The sequence below is a fragment of the Daphnia magna genome, unplaced genomic scaffold (genome assembly GCF_020631705.1).
Source record: "Daphnia magna isolate NIES unplaced genomic scaffold, ASM2063170v1.1 Dm_contigs188, whole genome shotgun sequence".
Classification (NCBI taxonomy): Eukaryota; Metazoa; Arthropoda; class Branchiopoda; order Diplostraca; family Daphniidae; genus Daphnia; species Daphnia magna.
The window spans coordinates 68,717-89,068 of NW_025533162.1; the positions used below are offsets into that span (position 1 = coordinate 68,717).

The 20,352-nt window shown below is 39.1% G+C and overlaps 1 protein-coding gene, 5 long non-coding RNA genes and 8 other non-coding genes across 14 annotated transcripts; 9 read left to right on the top strand and 5 right to left on the bottom strand.

Moving 5' to 3' along the window:
- Window positions 1-317: 317 nt before the first annotated feature.
- Window positions 318-956, bottom strand: LOC123467422. Its single transcript, XR_006641762.1, has 2 exons — window positions 714-956; window positions 318-642 (listed from the first exon to the last, which is right to left on the bottom strand). It is a non-coding gene; the product is annotated as an uncharacterized LOC123467422 (long non-coding RNA).
- A 704-nt stretch (window positions 957-1,660) lies between these two features.
- Window positions 1,661-1,733, top strand: Trnak-uuu. Its single transcript has one exon. It is a non-coding gene; the product is annotated as a tRNA-Lys (tRNA).
- A 353-nt stretch (window positions 1,734-2,086) lies between these two features.
- On the top strand, window positions 2,087-2,158 carry Trnaq-cug. Its single transcript has one exon. It is a non-coding gene; the product is annotated as a tRNA-Gln (tRNA).
- Window positions 2,159-4,937: 2,779 nt separating this feature from the next.
- Window positions 4,938-5,600, bottom strand: LOC123467432. Its single transcript, XR_006641772.1, has 2 exons — window positions 5,333-5,600; window positions 4,938-5,261 (listed from the first exon to the last, which is right to left on the bottom strand). It is a non-coding gene; the product is annotated as an uncharacterized LOC123467432 (long non-coding RNA).
- Window positions 5,601-6,278: 678 nt separating this feature from the next.
- Trnak-uuu lies at window positions 6,279-6,351 on the top strand. Its single transcript has one exon. It is a non-coding gene; the product is annotated as a tRNA-Lys (tRNA).
- Window positions 6,352-6,704: 353 nt separating this feature from the next.
- Window positions 6,705-6,776, top strand: Trnaq-cug. The gene has a single exon. It is a non-coding gene; the product is annotated as a tRNA-Gln (tRNA).
- A 3,033-nt stretch (window positions 6,777-9,809) lies between these two features.
- On the bottom strand, window positions 9,810-10,315 carry LOC123467419. The gene is made up of 2 exons (XR_006641759.1): window positions 10,073-10,315; window positions 9,810-10,001 (listed from the first exon to the last, which is right to left on the bottom strand). It is a non-coding gene; the product is annotated as an uncharacterized LOC123467419 (long non-coding RNA).
- Window positions 10,316-11,703: 1,388 nt separating this feature from the next.
- On the top strand, window positions 11,704-14,222 carry LOC123467434. Its single transcript, XM_045167387.1, is given in 5 exon segments — window positions 11,704-12,100; window positions 12,102-12,126; window positions 12,600-12,664; window positions 13,279-13,361; window positions 13,589-14,222. Coding segments are annotated over 5 exon segments (1,182 nt in total). The 5' UTR covers window positions 11,704-11,725.
- Window positions 14,223-15,572: 1,350 nt separating this feature from the next.
- On the top strand, window positions 15,573-15,645 carry Trnak-uuu. Its single transcript has one exon. It is a non-coding gene; the product is annotated as a tRNA-Lys (tRNA).
- A 353-nt stretch (window positions 15,646-15,998) lies between these two features.
- Trnaq-cug lies at window positions 15,999-16,070 on the top strand. Its single transcript has one exon. It is a non-coding gene; the product is annotated as a tRNA-Gln (tRNA).
- An 868-nt stretch (window positions 16,071-16,938) lies between these two features.
- Window positions 16,939-17,746, bottom strand: LOC123467440. The gene is made up of 2 exons (XR_006641777.1): window positions 17,335-17,746; window positions 16,939-17,263 (listed from the first exon to the last, which is right to left on the bottom strand). It is a non-coding gene; the product is annotated as an uncharacterized LOC123467440 (long non-coding RNA).
- A 541-nt stretch (window positions 17,747-18,287) lies between these two features.
- Trnak-uuu lies at window positions 18,288-18,360 on the top strand. Its single transcript has one exon. It is a non-coding gene; the product is annotated as a tRNA-Lys (tRNA).
- Window positions 18,361-18,713: 353 nt separating this feature from the next.
- Trnaq-cug lies at window positions 18,714-18,785 on the top strand. Its single transcript has one exon. It is a non-coding gene; the product is annotated as a tRNA-Gln (tRNA).
- An 868-nt stretch (window positions 18,786-19,653) lies between these two features.
- LOC123467421 lies at window positions 19,654-20,352 on the bottom strand. The gene is made up of 2 exons (XR_006641761.1): window positions 20,049-20,352; window positions 19,654-19,977 (listed from the first exon to the last, which is right to left on the bottom strand). It is a non-coding gene; the product is annotated as an uncharacterized LOC123467421 (long non-coding RNA).

The following is a 20,352-nucleotide window of genomic DNA, read 5'->3' on the forward strand; positions in this document are numbered from 1 at the left end:
TCAAAACTGAGCCTACGTAAAAATGAGATTGATCTCTTTTTTACATAAGTTTTTGGGACGTTCTACGCACTACGTAGCCAAAATCTATTACGCTTGTCTACATTCTTTTGTTTTTTCAGGTTTTCTCTCCTGTTTATTCATTCTGGGATATGTCAGGTGTAGAATTGTAAATTTAATAATTAATTTTTTTAATTTTTATTTTAAAAATAAATATGGCGCCTACTAAAGTTGCCAAAAAGAATTCCCCTAACAAATTCAAGTCGCCCCCAAAAAATCACCGATAAAGAAAATCAAAAAGTAAATATTATGTCATGAAATCTTTTGCAACTATTTTGGTTTATTGCTTATTCTATTTCAATTCATTCAATTTCATCAAAATTTTACATGGAAATTAACAATAGTAAGATAGTAAAACAATGTAGTCTATACCAACTGGTATTGAACGTCTCATTTTTGTGTCTTTTTTTGCAAGTTTTGGACCAACCATTTTCAACAGTTTATTGAACATGGATGGAGACATTCGAGTGATGTTTCGGAAGGTAAAGCAATCTGCCATACTTTTCTCTGCAAGAAGGACAGTTGTACACAGTGAATGCTGCTCCCGTTGTGATGAAGAGTTGTGGAATCTAGTCCACAGCCTACCTATTTAAGAATGATAATATACACAGTTACTAGTATTCATGTGTTAACTCATTGGAAATAAGAACACCTACCAACTGGTCGATAAGAATTTTGTAAAGCCTTTAAACGACGACGTTTCATCAACAAATAGAGCAAACAAACACACTTGGCCTTCCATCTCCACATAGCCATTGCGTTTTCATGAGCAATTCGTTGTTTGTTTACAGTTTCATCACTGTCAGTGTCACTGTCTTACATATCCACGTCACTATTTTCAGAAATTTCGTCCTCAGAACTTTTATCAATAAATATAACAAAGAGCTACAACAGGTACAAAAATCTACAGTAGACGCTAGAATCTCCGCAGAATCTAGCCTACTCTACGTAAATTTGACAGTGTAGTCTGAACAGTCTACGAACACATTTACGTAAATATGGCTCCGTAAAAAACGCAGCGAAATTTACGAAGTACAAACGTAAACTTTAAACGTTATACGTTATACGTTATACGTAGAAAAGAGCTGTAGTCTGAACGATACTTTAAACTCTGTGCGTTTTCCCCGAACGAAACCTGTTAGGTAGGTGGTGTTCTGCCGTGTTAGGCCATCTTGTGAAGGACTCAGAAACCAAGCCACTAGCGCACTTGACATTCTACCGGTAGATGGCGTATCCAGAATGTCACAATAGCAGACGGAAAACAACAATGTGACCATGAGCCGAGAAGCAAACGCTGTTTTCATCTTTGCTGGTTTGCTACGATGACCGTTATTTGGAATCAAAGCAATGTAAGATTTTTTGTTTTTGGTTTGTTTGAAGGTTTCCTTATTTTGCGTGACATGGACACCCTTATTTTCGACCAAGATAAACAAAATTGGAAAATTTGTCGGCTTCTTCATTTTTCGAGACATGGATACCGTGATTTTGGATCAAGGTAATGTAAGACTTATTTGAAAATATGTGGTTTTCATAATTTGTCGTCGTATGATCAAAGAAACTACGTGGTGTTAATATATTGAATAACATAGGCATGTATTACGTAGCCCGGTTAGCTCAGTTGGTAGAGCGCGGGACTTTTAATCCTGAGGTCGAGGGTTCAATTCCCTCATCGGGCGTAATTTGAAGAGTTTTCTTTCCAGCGAGTTCTCATTACCGGTGTTTTCGTTAAGTTTGTATGATATTGAAATCATCCGCTAACGCATTAGGGCTCAATACCTCAACGTGGTGGAAGTAATCAGACGAGGTGACCGAGTGGTTAAGGTGATGGACTGCTAATCCATTGTGCATTGCACGCGTGGGTTCGAATCCCATCTTCGTCGGGAAACTTAAACTAGAGGTCAATTTCGATGCCAAAGATGTTTGTCATAGTTAAGTGTACATCCTTGAGAAAACATTGATTGCTGCATTCAATTAAGAAAGCCTCATTTGTTATAAGTGATTCTATGGTGTTTGATCATTTGTTAGCAGTGGTTCTATGGTGTAATGGTTAGCACTTCAGACTCTGACTCTGACAATCTGAGTTCAAATCTCGGTAGAACCTTTATTATCGTACCGTGGTATTTCTTGTTTTACATACAGCATTTAGAAACCAACCAGCTCTTACAGAGATTGACTGTTAGTGGAAAAAATTTAGTTAGTTTACTTAATACTGCCCCGAGTGAGGTTCGAACTCACGACCTCGAGATTATGAGACTCGCGCGCTGCCTACTGCGCTATCGAGGCATGTATGTATATTCAACACATTCGATCGAGAAACAATCCTATGATACCGTAAACTCTTTACTACCTAGATGAATAAACAACTTAATCCCTGAGGGTATATATGTATATATACTGAAGGACTCTAACAATTTTAGGGTGTGGGGTATAGGGGGTAGGGTAGTAGTAGTAGATCTCAGAAGGTTTAATGTCCATTATGTATTTCCATATACGTTTCTTCCCTGAATGACCAATCGTCCCCAAATTTTGTACAAAATTCTGTCAAAATTTGATACGTGGTATAGTAGCTTTTTCATTTGATTCTATTACAGTTTTAAAAAATTAATTTGCGTAATTGTTACCTAGTTGGTTGCCGATTCCTAGGCAGTGAATTTGATTTTGTTTGCGTAACCTTACAGCTGTCAATGCATTGCAGTCAGTGCAGAAGGCTGTATAACAGTCACTAAACAGTAAGTGTTTTCTTTAACAAAATGTTTTAAGCAGTAGATTTTTATATATTTTTTTATATTGCAGTAGTAAACATGCTGCCAGAACGGAGACTATGAAGAAGAAAGTTACACAGCGGCGACAAGATAACTAATTTTAGATGCTATATCTACATTTATGTGTGTGATAGCTCAGCGGTAAGGTGTTAGGCTCCAAACACCAAGATCAATCGATCAATACTCTTTGAAACACAAAATTTATTTAGTTTTTTCCTTTTTATGCGTATATTTTGTTAAATTTTTAAGTCGCTTAGTATGTCTGTACCTTCGAAAATTTGTAGGAGGTTTCGAAAATTGAAAAACGTAAAAAATACACTGCGAAATTTGAACGTAAAAAACCTTTTCGTTATTTGAATGTTTAAAACCTTCGATTTTCAAACTTCTATCTAATATCGACGGTATAACGGGATTTTAGCGTACTGAAATAAGAAAATAACAAACTTTTATTCGTTTTTACCATACTTAAACTAAAATGATTATACTTATCAAATTGAACATACTTAAAAAAATAGTAAAGTTTTTAGATAAGTATTTTTAAAGAAATTAAGTACTTAAAAAAATAAAGTGCCATAAGTCAACGTACTTTATTTTTATTTACATACTTATTTGTAAAACAAAAACTTTTCATTAAAGTATTTTATAGAAAAGCAATTGCTGTCATACTTTTATTTCAATTTCCCGTCACCTACGTTACCTCACACACTCACATTTCTCAATTATCTCACATTTTTATGAGGAAACAAAAAAATTTTCTAAGTCCTTATTCGAATCCCCAATATACATGGCAAAATAATTTGTCATTTATAAGAACACATAGCTTATTGGTTAGAGCGGGTGACTAGCGATCTTGTGGCAAAGTGGTACAGTGTTCAAACCCCACCAAAGACTTGCTTTTTTCGTATTTAAGTATAAGTACTCTCCAACCGCTGTTCATTTTTCGAAGGTTAAATACTTCGAAAAATGAAAGTTTCGTTTGGCGTAAATCGAAACGTGGAAACTAATTCAGTTTTCAAAGGTTATTAACCTTCGATCTGGGTTGTTGACAATTCGAAGGTTTTTTCGTTCGAAAAACGAACGACTTTTTTAACAGTGTAAGTAATATTTATATGGTTACATTCCCTGAAATTGCTTTTACAAGACAATTCAATTTGTTGTCTATTTTTGAGAAAAAATCTTCATCTAATTCAAGATTGCAATCTCAATTTTTTTTACATAAGTCCCCGTGTTGCTAATTCCGGACAGTATACTGCTGCAGATGATGTAAAATTAAACTGCTATTCATACTAGTCGCATTATGTCAATAACAGCGTAGTGGTAAGGTGTTGCGCTAGCATCATTAAGTTTAATTGTTCAATACTCATGCGGAAATAAAACATTTTTTCCTCAAATGTCATTGTTTTTCTAATTTTTGGAAAATTTTTTTAAGTCGCTTAATAGGTCTTAAACTTACATTATCCTTACAGACAATTTTTTTTCAAAAAAATTGCCCGAAGGACATTACCGAAGGAATCTTGTTTGTTAGCACGCGCAACTAAAATCTGGTGATCTGTACCAAGAGTAGAAACTCCCATAGTTCATGTGAAAGAAATAAATGAATAATATGCTTTCAGTATTTGATGTCCAATTATTTTGTTAACACGGCTTAAGCCACGTTCAGACTACAGCCTTTTTGAGCGTTTTACGTACTACGTATAACGTTTTTACGCTCCGAGTTACGTAGCTGGGAACGGAAGAGTGTTCAGACACAACGCTCTACGTAGTACGTAATACGTAAACTCAAAACGTAGTCAAAACGAAGTCAAAACTGAGCCTACGTAAAAATGAGATTGATCTCTTTTTTACATAAGTTTTTGGGACGTTCTACGCACTACGTAGCCAAAATCTATTACGCTTGTCTACATTCTTTTGTTTTTTCAGGTTTTCTCTCCTGTTTATTCATTCTGGGATATGTCAGGTGTAGAATTGTAAATTTAATAATTAATTTTTTTAATTTTTATTTTAAAAATAAATATGGCGCCTACTAAAGTTGCCAAAAAGAATTCCCCTAACAAATTCAAGTCGCCCCCAAAAAATCACCGATAAAGAAAATCAAAAAGTAAATATTATGTCATGAAATCTTTTGCAACTATTTTGGTTTATTGCTTATTCTATTTCAATTCATTCAATTTCATCAAAATTTTACATGGAAATTAACAATAGTAAGATAGTAAAACAATGTAGTCTATACCAACTGGTATTGAACGTCTCATTTTTGTGTCTTTTTTGCAAGTTTTGGACCAACCATTTTCAACAGTTTATTGAACATGGATGGAGACATTCGAGTGATGTTTCGGAAGGTAAAGCAATCTGCCATACTTTTCTCTGCAAGAAGGACAGTTGTACACAGTGAATGCTGCTCCCGTTGTGATGAAGAGTTGTGGAATCTAGTCCACAGCCTACCTATTTAAGAATGATAATATACACAGTTACTAGTATTCATGTGTTAACTCATTGGAAATAAGAACACCTACCAACTGGTCGATAAGAATTTTGTAAAGCCTTTAAACGACGACGTTTCATCAACAAATAGAGCAAACAAACACACTTGGCCTTCCATCTCCACATAGCCATTGCATTTTCATGAGCAATTCGTTGTTTGTTTACAGTTTCATCACTGTCAGTGTCACTGTCTTACATATCCACGTCACTATTTTCAGAAATTTCGTCCTCAGAACTTCTATCAATAAATATAACAAAGAGCTACAACAGGTACAAAAATCTACAGTAGACGCTAGAATCTCCGCAGAATCTAGCCTACTCTACGTAAATTTGACAGTGTAGTCTGAACAGTCTACGAACACATTTACGTAAATATGGCTCCGAAAAAACGCAGCGAAATTTACGAAGTACAAACGTAAACTTTAAACGTTATACGTTATACGTTATACGTAGAAAAGAGCTGTAGTCTGAACGATACTTTAAACTCTGTGCGTTTTCCCCGAACGAAACCTGTTAGGTAGGTGGTGTTCTGCCGTGTTAGGCCATCTTGTGAAGGACTCAGAAACCAAGCCACTAGCGCACTTGACATTCTACCGGTAGATGGCGTATCCAGAATGTCACAATAGCAGACGGAAAACAACAATGTGACCGTGAGCCGAGAAGCAAACGCTGTTTTCATCTTTGCTGGTTTGCTACGATGACCGTTATTTGGAATCAAAGCAATGTAAGATTTTTTGTTTTTGGTTTGTTTGAAGGTTTCCTCATTTTGCGTGACATGGACACCCTTATTTTCGACCAAGATAAACAAAATTGGAAAATTTGTCGGCTTCTTCATTTTTCGAGACATGGATACCGTGATTTTGGATCAAGGTAATGTAAGACTTATTTGAAAATATGTGGTTTTCATAATTTGTCGTCGCATGATCAAAGAAACTACGTGGTGTTAATATATTGAATAACATAGGCATGTATTACGTAGCCCGGTTAGCTCAGTTGGTAGAGCGCGGGACTTTTAATCCTGAGGTCGAGGGTTCAATTCCCTCATCGGGCGTAATTTGAAGAGTTTTCTTTCCAGCGAGTTCTCATTACCGGTGTTTTCGTTAAGTTTGTATGATATTGAAATCATCCGCTAACGCATTAGGGCTCAATACCTCAACGTGGTGGAAGTAATCAGACGAGGTGACCGAGTGGTTAAGGTGATGGACTGCTAATCCATTGTGCATTGCACGCGTGGGTTCGAATCCCATCTTCGTCGGGAAACTTAAACTAGAGGTCAATTTCGATGCCAAAGATGTTTGTCATAGTCAAGTGTACATCCTTGAGAAAACATTGATTGCTGCATTCAATTAAGAAAGCCTCATTTGTTATAAGTGATTCTATGGTGTTTGATCATTTGTTAGCAGTGGTTCTATGGTGTAATGGTTAGCACTTCAGACTCTGACTCTGACAATCTGAGTTCAAATCTCGGTAGAACCTTTATTATCGTACCATGGTATTTCTTGTTTTACATACAGCATTTAGAAACCAACCAGCTCTTACAGAGATTGACTGTTAGTGGAAAAAATTTAGTTAGTTTACTTAATACTGCCCCGAGTGAGTTCCGAAATCACGACCTCGAGATTATGAGACTCGCGCGCTGCCTACTGCGCTATCGAGGCATGTATGTATATTCAACACATTCGATCGAGAAACAATCCTATGATACCGTAAACTCTTTACTACCTAAATGAATAAACAACTTAATTTGTTAGCACGCGCAACTAAAATCTGGTGATCTGTACCAAGAGTAGAAACTCCCATAGTTCATGTGAAAGAAATAAATGAATAATATGCTTTCAGTATTTGATGTCCAATTATTTTGTTAACACGGCTTAAGCCACGTTCAGACTACAGCCTTTTTGAGCGTTTTACGTACTACGTATAACGTTTTTACGCTCCGAGTTTCGTAGCTGGGAACGGAAGAGTGTTCAGACACAACGCTCTACGTAGTACGTAATACGTAAACTCAAAACGTAGTCAAAACGAAGTCAAAACTGAGCCTACGTAAAAATGAGATTGATCTCTTTTTTACATAAGTTTTTGGGACGTTCTACGCACTACGTAGCCAAAATCTATTACGCTTGTCTACATTCTTTTGTTTTTTCAGGTTTTCTCTCCTGTTTATTCATTCTGGGATATGTCAGGTGTAGAATTGTAAATTTAACAATTAATTTTTTTAATTTTTATTTTAAAAATAAATATGGCGCCTACTAAAGTTGCCAAAAAGAATTCCCCTAACAAATTCAAGTCGCCCCCCAAAAAATCACCGATAAAGAAAATCAAAAAGTAAATATTATGTCATGAAATCTTTTGCAACTATTTTGGTTTATTGCTTATTCTATTTCAATTCATTCAATTTCATCAAAATTTTACATGGAAATTAACAATAGTGTAAGGAATGCATCCGCTCACTCTTTCTTGGAAAAATATCCTCCCTCTCATTCCTGGAAACAAGTCATTTTCCTTTCCATCCTTTCATTACGCTCACCTTGCGTTGGTGATCGCGTTGACTTTGTTTGTCGTATAAAACCCCATCAATTGTAATTCTTCGTTAGTCAACGCTGGGCTGTTCACCCAGTCTAGTGTTGATTCACCCCTTCGCGAGTCAAGTGTCAGGTCGTTTATTCGACCTGCTACTGGCTTGCTCGTTCCCCGTTTAAACTTGTCTTATTTGTGTCTTTTTTGTGCTTGACGCTGGCTATACGGCTACGGCCTGTATGTATGCCTCCAATCATTTGAGACATTCATCGACTTGTTTGAATCATGTTAACATTTTACGGGAATATACCATCGAACGAAGTCCGCAGCTTCCCTTAATCGAGTAAAAGCTATTTACTTAAAGATGAAGTAAGTAGGGGTTTTACATATTGGTGGCAGCGATGGGATCATCATCACCATCGATCCCAACCACGAAGTTCTATCGACCGGAATTCATTGCTGGGCCTTCATTTACCTTACGTTCAAGAGATCGAGCCACTGAAAGAACAACCAAGAGCTGACATTCTACCACCTATCACTTTTTATTTTTATTTACAGTTACGTTCACTGGAACGCTCTGGAACGCTCCGTTTATCGATGTTTCCCATCAGCTTTCATTTCTCACTGTTCCAATTTCAGTCATTGTCTTGTTTTGCTAGATTGCGGGACGCAATCTCCCATTTCCCCAAGGTATGTAAGGAATGCATCAGCTCACTCTTTCTTGGAAAAATATCCTCCCTCTCATTCCTGGAAACAAGTCATTTTCCTTTCCATCCTTTCATTACGCTCACCTTGCGTTGGTGATCGCGTTGACTTTGTTTGTCGTATAAAACCCCATCAATTGTAATTCTTCGTTAGTCAACGCTGGGCTGTTCACCCAGTCTAGTGTTGATTCACCCCTTCGCGAGTCAAGTGTCAGGTCGTTTATCCGACCTGCTACTGGCTTGCTCGTTCCCCGTTTAAACTTGTCTTATTTGTGTCTTTGTTGTGCTTGACGCTGGCTATACGGCTACGGCCTGTATGTATGCCTCCAATCGTTTGAGACATTCATCGACTTGTTTGAATCATGTTAACATTTTACGGGAATATACCATCGAACGAAGTCCGCAGCTTACCTTAATCGAGTAAAAGCTATTTACTTAAAGATGAAGTAAGTAGGGGTTTTACATATTGGTGGCAGCGATGGGATCATCATCACCATCGATCCCAACCACGAAGTTCTATCGACCGGAATTCTTTGCTGGGCCTTCATTTACCTTACGTTCAAGAGATCGAGCCACTGAAAGAACAACCAAGAGCTGACATTCTACTCGCTATCACTTTTTATTTTTATTTACAGTTACGTTCGCTGGAACGCTCCGTTTATCGATGTTTCCCATCAGCTTTCATTTCTCACTGTTCCAATTTCAGTCATTGTCTTGTTTTGCTAGATTGCGGGACGCAATCTCCCATTTCCCCAAGGTATGTAAGGAATGCATCCGCTCACTCTTTCTTGGAAAAATATCCTCCCTCTCATTCCTGGAAACAAGTCATTTTCCTTTCCATCCTTTCATTACGCTCACCTTGCGTTGGTGATCGCGTTGACTTTGTTTGTCGTATAAAACCCCATCAATTGTAATTCTTCGTTAGTCAACGCTGGGCTGTTCACCCAGTCTAGTGTTGATTCACCCCTTCGCGAGTCAAGTGTCAGGTCGTTTATTCGACCTGCTACTGGCTTGCTCGTTCCCCGTTTAAACTTGTCTTATTTGTGTCTTTTTTGTGCTTGACGCTGGCTATACGGCTACGGCCTGTATGTATGCCTCCAATCATTTGAGACATTCATCGACTTGTTTGAATCATGTTAACATTTTACGGGAATATACCATCGAACGAAGTCCGCAGCTTCCCTTAATCGAGTAAAAGCTATTTACTTAAAGATGAAGTAAGTAGGGGTTTTACAATAGTAAGATAGTAAAACAATGTAGTCTATACCAACTGGTATTGAACGTCTCATTTTTGTGTCTTTTTTTGCAAGTTTTGGACCAACCATTTTCAACAGTTTATTGAACATGGATGGAGACATTCGAGTGATGTTTCGGAAGGTAAAGCAATCTGCCATACTTTTCTCTGCAAGAAGGACAGTTGTACACAGTGAATGCTGCTCCCGTTGTGATGAAGAGTTGTGGAATCTAGTCCACAGCCTACCTATTTAAGAATGATAATATACACAGTTACTAGTATTCATGTGTTAACTCATTGGAAATAAGAACACCTACCAACTGGTCGATAAGAATTTTGTAAAGCCTTTAAACGACGACGTTTCATCAACAAATAGAGCAAACAAACACACTTGGCCTTCCATCTCCACATAGCCATTGCGTTTTCATGAGCAATTCGTTGTTTGTTTACAGTTTCATCACTGTCAGTGTCACTGTCTTACATATCCACGTCACTATTTTCAGAAATTTCGTCCTCAGAACTTTTATCAATAAATATAACAAAGAGCTACAACAGGTACAAAAATCTACAGTAGACGCTAGAATCTCCGCAGAATCTAGCCTACTCTACGTAAATTTGACAGTGTAGTCTGAACAGTCTACGAACACATTTACGTAAATATGGCTCCGTAAAAAACGCAGCGAAATTTACGAAGTACAAACGTAAACTTTAAACGTTATACGTTATACGTTATACGTAGAAAAGAGCTGTAGTCTGAACGATACTTTAAACTCTGTGCGTTTTCCCCGAACGAAACCTGTTAGGTAGGTGGTGTTCTGCCGTGTTAGGCCATCTTGTGAAGGACTCAGAAACCAAGCCACTAGCGCACTTGACATTCTACCGGTAGATGGCGTATCCAGAATGTCACAATAGCAGACGGAAAACAACAATGTGACCGTGAGCCGAGAAGCAAACGCTGTTTTCATCTTTGCTGGTTTGCTACGATGACCGTTATTTGGAATCAAAGCAATGTAAGATTTTTTGTTTTTGGTTTGTTTGAAGGTTTCCTCATTTTGCGTGACATGGACACCCTTATTTTCGACCAAGATAAACAAAATTGGAAAATTTGTCGGCTTCTTCATTTTTCGAGACATGGATACCGTGATTTTGGATCAAGGTAATGTAAGACTTATTTGAAAATATGTGGTTATTATCATTCAGCCACTTCGACCTTAACGGTGTAGAACTGATTTATTAGCTCCTCCAAAGACAAAAAATAATCTGGCAACGCCCGACCGTATGCACAGTGGGCGTGCCAGATCCCCACATCCTCAGAACCTTTTCAGCTCCGTCCAAACTTAGTCATGGGTGATATCCCGTCCTCGCCTTCGTCAAGTGAATCTACTAAACGTCGTCGTGCTTTACGTAGCATGTCTGGTGACACGCTTACTGTAGATTTAGGTGAAAATAGTGTTAATACGCCTGAGTTACCACCTGGTATTCCGAACTCCACAGATTCGCATGGTACGAAGAAAAACAAGAAGAAGCGTCATCGTTCTCGCGATAGCTCCCCTTCTGATTCAGACTCAGGATCATCGTCTTCTTCTAGATCTCACGATCGTAAAAAATCCCGCAAGGATGGCACGGATTCAGGCGGATTCGACGAACCATCCAACGTCGCCATGCTGCCTCGCTCACGTGTTCGTGACCTACGTCGATGGATGAAAGAAGGTATTGAATCCAAAACCGAGGGAAACACCCTCCGGTCTGCTTATGTTCCCAAATTTGAGGGTGACTTTGAACTTATGGCTCCTTTATTGGACCCATCAATGGCTCGCAAATGGCTGCGCAATCTTGGCGAATCGTCTGATCGAGCTAAGCTGAAAGACTTTTGGGAAAAACAGCTCTTATCATTGCAGAGAGAAGTGAAAGATGCCTTTCAGCCTCTTGCCTAAATGTTAGGCGTCATGCCCGAAAATTCCGATGCTGAGATGCCCGTTCAAACTGCTATACGTCTGCTGGGCCACGTGTTTTCTCGCATCACCAAGATGAGACGCTCCAACGCCATGCGCCACTGTGCGCCCAAATTCTCTACGATGTTGATCGATAATCGTCTGTTCTCATCTCGTGATTACCGTAATTTGTTTGGCAACAAATTTATTGACGCTTTGGAGAAAGAAGCAATTGCTGATGCCAAAATGGATCAGATCGGACGCTACGGTGGTCCTTCCAACAGCCGTGGAGGCAATACTCATTTCCGCAAAGGCGGATCCAATTCTGGTTCTGGCGCCAATTTCAAATCCAACGGTAACTGGAACTTCAACAAACCACACTCGTCTAACCGCAACAAGTCTGGCGGACAACAATTTACCGGCGCTTCTAATAATAACAAGTATGTATCAAATTTTCTCCCCCCTGTCTGTTCTGTCGATAGCTCGATTGTAGGCGGTCGCCTATCTCTTTTCTCTAATGCCTGGCACGCTTTCACGGATGATCCTTGGATCTTAAACATTATTGATTATGGGTTTTCTATTGAATTTACTCATCCCCCCGTCCAGAAGCTTATTCCGCCAGAAGTAATTATGGACAAGGAGAAAACCGCTATTTGCAACTCGGAAGTCGAGTCCCTTAAAAAGAAAGGAGCCATCGTCGTGGCCCCCTCTCCCGTTGAAAGTTTTATTAGTAATCAATTTGTCGTTCCCAAAAAAGCAACCGGGAAGTATCGCCCCATTTTTAATCTCAAAGCGCTTAACCAATTTATTCGCTATGAGCACTTCAAAATGGAATGTTTAGATAATGTAAAATATTTGATTTGCAGAAACGATTGGCTTGTCAAACTCGACCTACAAGATGCTTATTTTGTAGTCCCTGTGACCAGTCAACATCGTAAATTTTTGCGTTTCATATGGGATGGCGTCGTTTACCAATACGTATGCTTGCCGTTCGGTTTGAGTAGCGCCCCACGGATGTTTACTAAGCTCATGAAACCAATAATCGCTCATTTGCGTAAACTTGGTATTCGTCTGCTAATTTATCTTGATGATCTGTTAATCTTGGGCAGTTCCCCTAATGGCGTTCTACAACATTTGCGCTCAGTAGTGAATTTACTTTTGTCCCTTGGTTTCCTTATAAATTGGGAAAAATCGGTCGTAATTCCGTCTCAGTCCATCGAATTTCTAGGCCTCGAAATCGACTCGCGCATGTTGTCATTTTCTCTTCCCAAATGTAAAGTTGATAACATTGTCTCCCTTTGCCAATCTATTTTGAAAAAGATCGAGTAAAGCTTCGCGAGCTCGCCGCAGTACTCGGAAATTTCTCTTGGTCGATAACATCAGCTCCTTACGCCCCAAGTCACTACCGGTCCTTACAGAGATTTTATATTCAGGCAGTCGGAGATTTTAGTAATTTGAACAAACTCGTTACCCTCACGCAAGAAGCGCGAATTGATATTCAATGGTGGGTTCATAATCTTAAACTTTCAAATGGCAAATCAATAATTCCACCATGTCCCGACTTATCGATTTATTCTGATGCCTCATTGAAGGGATGGGGATCGGTTTGCGATGGCGTTACTGCAAGAGGCCCCTGGCCTCTTGCCGACCAATCACGTCATATTAACGAGCTCGAGTTACTAGGCTCCCTTTACGCCCTGCAAATTTTTACCCAAAATTCATCCGATATATCTGTTTCTCTTCTTTTGGACAATTCTACAGCTGTAGCTTACGTAAATAATTGCGGTGGTACCAAGTCCCGTTCCCTCTCCGCCATCTCTTCTCAAATGACTTCCTGGTGTGAAACACGCAACATCTCTTTGTCGGCTTCCCATTTACCTGGGATGTTTAATTCCATTGCAGACCGGGAATCACGGTCGACATTGGATCCAAGCGATTGGATGCTATTCACAGGGGCATTCAAACGTCTCCAGGATGTGTGGCCCATGGAGGTGGATCTTTTTTCGGTGGCGTGGAACAAACAATTGCCGAAGTTTGTTTCCTGGCTACCACAGCCGAACGCGATAGCCGTGAACGCCTTCTCCCTCAATTGGTCACGCCTGAATTGTTACGCGTTCCCCCCATTCGCAATGATTCCGAGATGTCTGACAAAGATAAAGAAGGAGAAAGCTGTTGTCATTTTGGTTTGCCCGCTTTGGTCGTCTCAGCCGTGGTACCCTCTTTTGTTGGAAATGGCAACGGACATTCCGAGAGTGTTCAGCTCACACCCGATCCTCCTTCATTCGAACTCCCTCGAGCCACACCCACTCATTCAATCGAAAAAATTCCTCCTAGCCGCATGGAAATTATCAGGGGACGCCTTGAAAAGCGAGGCCTTCCGCCATCAGTTGTTAGATTATTGCTGGCCAGCTCCCGTGGATCTACGTTATCTACCTACCAGTCAGCCTGGAACGGTTGGTACCGTTGGTGCATGGCAGGGAACCAAGATCCCTTGTCAAACGATCTAAATACTATCTTGCAGTATCTCGCTCACTAGTTTGATTCCGGTCTTGCGTCGCAAACGATAAATTTACATCGATCGATGTTATCAATGACCTTGGAGCCCGTAAACGGCATAAATATCGGGGAACACCCGTTGGTGGTCCAGCTTTTAAAAGGATGGTACAATTCATTACCCCCTCGCCCTCGATATAACAACATGTGGAATCCAGATGACGTTTTAAAATTCATATCGTCGTTACCTGATAATTCTGATCTCTCCCTTTCAGTCATCTCTTATAAACTCGTTACCCTGACGGCTCTGTCATCTCTTCTTCGAGTGTCCGAAATCGCGTCCATTTCGAGAACCTCAATTCATTGCTCCGCGTCTGCAGCAACCTTTTCTCTTTCTCGCCCGCGCAAAACCCAACATGATGGGCCGTTACAATCTATTTCTTTGCCCCGCCTCTCCGGTCGTATTTGTCCAGTTGATTGCCTTGAAAATTATCTAGGACGCTCCAAATCATTGTGTCCATCATCAGATTCTCTGTTTATTTCGCTTAAGAAACCTTATCGAGCGGTGGGCTCTTCCACTATCGCCAGATGGATAAAGAAGTGTCTGTCAGACGCTGGAATAGATGATTCATTTTCAGCACATTCCACTAGAGGCTCTGGTGCATCTAAAGCAGCCAAAATTGGCATTCCCATTGAACAAATTTTGAAAGCCGCTAGTTGGACTAATGAGTCAACATTCAATCGATTTTACAATCGCCCTTTGACTTCCGCGTCTGTTGCGAGTTCAATTCTCACACAAACAGATTGACATCATCTTTAAAATCACCGTTAAGGTCGAAGTGGCTGAATGATAATAATTGTGGATTACTCGAGGGTCGCGTAGCGACCCGAAGAGTAATCTAGATTATTAGAAATGAAAGAACGAGACTCTTAACGGTCTCGTTATTCCCTCCCTCACCTCCCTGTTTAATTATCATGTTCTTTTTTCTTTTACAGAGGTAAACGCTTCGTTAACTCCAAGAACGGCTACGGCAATTAACGTATCCTTGGCAAGATTTTGTTCGCGTTCCTCATCAACACAGAATTTCTCATTTTTGGAAGTCAATCATGTTTGTGTTTATTTGTGTCTCTGAAAAGTCCTGAGGATGTGGGGGATCTGGCACGCCCACTGTGCATACGGTCGGGCGTTGCTAGATTATTTTTTGTCTTTGGAGGAGCTAATAAATCAGTTCTACACCGTTAAGGTCTCGTTCTTTCATTTCTAATAATCTAGATTACTCTTCGGGTCGCTACGCGACCCTCGAGTAATCCACAATTTTCATAATTTGTCGTCGCATGATCAAAGAAACTACGTGGTGTTAATATATTGAATAACATAGGCATGTATTACGTAGCCCGGTTAGCTCAGTTGGTAGAGCGCGGGACTTTTAATCCTGAGGTCGAGGGTTCAATTCCCTCATCGGGCGTAATTTGAAGAGTTTTCTTTCCAGCAAGTTCTCATTACCGGTGTTTTCGTTAAGTTTGTATGATATTGAAATCATCCGCTAACGCATTAGGGCTCAATACCTCAACGTGGTGGAAGTAATCAGACGAGGTGACCGAGTGGTTAAGGTGATGGACTGCTAATCCATTGTGCATTGCACGCGTGGGTTCGAATCCCATCTTCGTCGGGAAACTTAAACTAGAGGTCAATTTCGATGCCAAAGATGTTTGTCTTAGTCAAGTGTACATCCTTGAGAAAACATTGATTGCTGCATTCAATTAAGAAAGCCTCATTTGTTATAAGTGATTCTATGGTGTTTGATCATTTGTTAGCAGTGGTTCTATGGTGTAATGGTTAGCACTTCAGACTCTGACTCTGACAATCTGAGTTCAAATCTCGGTAGAACCTTTATTATCGTACCGTGGTATTTCTTGTTTTACATACAGCATTTAGAAACCAACCAGCTCTTACAGAGATTGACTGTTAGTGGAAAAAATTTAGTTAGTTTACTTAATACTGCCCCGAGTGAGGTTCGAACTCACGACCTCGAGATTATGAGACTCGCGCGCTGCCTACTGCGCTATCGAGGCATGTATGTATATTCAACACATTCGATCGAGAAACAATCCTATGATACCGTAAACTCTTTACTACCTAAATGAATAAACAACTTAATTTGTTAGCACGCGCAACTAAAATCTGGTGATCTGTACCAAGAGTAGAAACTCCCATAGTTCATGTGAAAGAAATAAATGAATAATATGCTTTCAGTATTTGATGTCCAATTATTTTGTTAACACGGCTTAAGCCACGTTCAGACTACAGCCTTTTTGAGCGTTTTACGTACTACGTATAACGTTTTTACGCTCCGAGTTACGTAGCTGGGAACGGAAGAGTGTTCAGACACAACGCTCTACGTAGTACGTAATACGTAAACTCAAAACGTAGTCAAAACGAAGTCAAAACTGAGCCTACGTAAAAATGAGATTGATCTCTTTTTTACATAAGTTTTTGGGACGTTCTACGCACTACGTAGCCAAAATCTATTACGCTTGTCTACATTCTTTTGTTTTTTCAGGTTTTCTCTCCTGTTTATTCATTCTGGGATATATCAGGTGTAGAATTGTAAATTTAATAATTAATTTTTTTAATTTTTATTTTAAAAATAAATATGGCGCCTACTAAAGTTGCCAAAAAGAACTCCCCTAACAAATTCAAGTCGCCCCCAAAAAATCACCGATAAAGAAAATCAAAAAGTAAATATTATGTCATGAAATCTTTTGCAACTATTTTGGTTTATTGCTTATTCTATTTCAATTCATTCAATTTCATCAAAATTTTACATGGAAATTAACAATAGTAAGATAGTAAAACAATGTAGTCTATACCAACTGGTATTGAACGTCTCATTTTTGTGTCTTTTTTTGCAAGTTTTGGACCAACCATTTTCAACAGTTTATTGAACATGGATGGAGACATTCGAGTGATGTTTCGGAAGGTAAAGCAATCTGCCATACTTTTCTCTGCAAGAAGGACAGTTGTACACAGTGAATGCTGCTCCCGTTGTGATGAAGAGTTGTGGAATCTAGTCCACAGCCTACCTATTTAAGAATGATAATATACACAGTTACTAGTATTCATGTGTTAACTCATTGGAAATAAGAACACCTACCAACTGGTCGATAAGAATTTTGTAAAGCCTTTAAACGACGACGTTTCATCAACAAATAGAGCAAACAAACACACTTGGCCTTCCATCTCCACATAGCCATTGCGTTTTCATGAGCAATTCGTTGTTTGTTTACAGTTTCATCACTGTCAGTGTCACTGTCTTCCATATCCACGTCACTATTTTCAGAAATTTCGTCCTCAGAACTTTTATCAATAAATATAACAAAGAGCTACAACAGGTACAGAAATCTACAGTAGACGCTAGAATCTCCGCAGAATCTAGCCTACTCTACGTAAATTTGACAGTGTAGTCTGAACAGTCTACGAACACATTTACGTAAATATGGCTCCGTAAAAAACGCAGCGAAATTTACGAAGTACAAACGTAAACTTTAAACGTTATACGTTATACGTTATACGTTATACGTAGAAAAGAGCTGTAGTCTGAACGATACTTTAAACTCTGTGCGTTTTCCCCGAACGAAACCTGTTAGGTAGGTGGTGTTCTGCCGTGTTAGGCCATCTTGTGAAGGACTCAGAAACCAAGCCACTAGCGCACTTGACATTCTACCGGTAGATGGTGTATCCAGAATGTCACAATAGCAGACGGAAAACAACAATGTGACCGTGAGCCGAGAAGCAAACGCTGTTTTCATCTTTGCTGGTTTGCTACGATGACCGTTATTTGGAATCAAAGCAATGTAAGATTTTTTTTTTTGGTTTGTTTGAAGGTTTCCTCATTTTGCGTGACATGGACACCCTTATTTTCGACCAAGATAAACAAAATTGGAAAATTTGTCGGCTTCTTCATTTTTCGAGACATGGATACCGTGATTTTGGATCAAGGTAATGTAAGACTTATTTGAAAATATGTGGTTTTCATAATTTGTCGTCGCATGATCAAAGAAACTACGTGGTGTTAATATATTGAATAACATAGGCATGTATTACGTAGCCCGGTTAGCTCAGTTGGTAGAGCGCGGGACTTTTAATCCTGAGGTCGAGGGTTCAATTCCCTCATCGGGCGTAATTTGAAGAGTTTTCTTTCCAGCAAGTTCTCATTACCGGTGTTTTCGTTAAGTTTGTATGATATTGAAATCATCCGCTAACGCATTAGGGCTCAATACCTCAACGTGGTGGAAGTAATCAGACGAGGTGACCGAGTGGTTAAGGTGATGGACTGCTAATCCATTGTGCATTGCACGCGTGGGTTCGAATCCCATCTTCGTCGGGAAACTTAAACTAGAGGTCAATTTCGATGCCAAAGATGTTTGTCTTAGTCAAGTGTACATCCTTGAGAAAACATTGATTGCTGCATTCAATTAAGAAAGCCTCATTTGTTATAAGTGATTCTATGGTGTTTGATCATTTGTTAGCAGTGGTTCTATGGTGTAATGGTTAGCACTTCAGACTCTGACTCTGACAATCTGAGTTCAAATCTCGGTAGAACCTTTATTATCGTACCGTGGTATTTCTTGTTTTACATACAGCATTTAGAAACCAACCAGCTCTTACAGAGATTGACTGTTAGTGGAAAAAATTTAGTTAGTTTACTTAATACTGCCCCGAGTGAGGTTCGAACTCACGACCTCGAGATTATGAGACTCGCGCGCTGCCTACTGCGCTATCGAGGCATGTATGTATATTCAACACATTCGATCGAGAAACAATCCTATGATACCGTAAACTCTTTACTACCTAAATGAATAAACAACTTAATTTGTTAGCACGCGCAACTAAAATCTGGTGATCTGTACCAAGAGTAGAAACTCCCATAGTTCATGTGAAAGAAATAAATGAATAATATGCTTTCAGTATTTGATGTCCAATTATTTTGTTAACACGGCTTAAGCCACGTTCAGACTACAGCCTTTTTGAGCGTTTTACGTACTACGTATAACGTTTTTACGCTCCGAGTTACGTAGCTGGGAACGGAAGAGTGTTCAGACACAACGCTCTACGTAGTACGTAATACGTAAACTCAAAACGTAGTCAAAACGAAGTCAAAACTGAGCCTACGTAAAAATGAGATTGATCTCTTTTTTACATAAGTTTTTGGGACGTTCTACGCACTACGTAGCCAAAATCTATTACGCTTGTCTACATTCTTTTGTTTTTTCAGGTTTTCTCTCCTGTTTATTCATTCTGGTATATGTCAGGTGTAGAATTGTAAATTTAATAATTAATTTTTTTAATTTTTATTTTAAAAATAAATATGGCGCCTACTAAAGTTGCCAAAAGGAATTCCCCTAACAAATTCAAGTCGCCCCCAAAAAATCACCGATAAAGAAAATCAAAAAGTAAATATTATGTCATGAAATCTTTTGCAACTATTTTGGTTTATTGCTTATTCTATTTCAATTCATTCAATTTCATCAAAATTTTACATGGAAATTAACAATAGTAAGATAGTAAAACAATGTAGTCTATACCAACTGGTATTGAACGTCTCATTTTTGTGTCTTTTTTGCAAGTTTTGGACCAACCATTTTCAACAGTTTATTGAACATGGATGGAGACATTCGAGTGATGTTTCGGAAGGTAAAGCAATCTGCCATACTTTTCTCTGCAAGAAGGACAGTTGTACACAGTGAATGCTGCTCCCGTTGTGATGAAGAGTTGTGGAATCTAGTCCACAGCCTACCTATTTAAGAATGATAATATACACAGTTACTAGTATTCATGTGTTAACTCATTGGAAATAAGAACACCTACCAACTGGTCGATAAGAATTTTGTAAAGCCTTTAAACGACGACGTTTCATCAACAAATAGAGCAAACAAACACACTTGGCCTTCCATCTCCACATAGCCATTGCGTTTTCATGAGCAATTCGTTGTTTGTTTACAGTTTCATCACTGTCAGTGTCACTGTCTTCCATATCCACGTCACTATTTTCAGAAATTTCGTCCTCAGAACTTTTATCAATAAATATAACAAAGAGCTACAACAGGTACAAAAATCTACAGTAGACGCTAGAATCTCCGCAGAATCTAGCCTACTCTACGTAAATTTGACA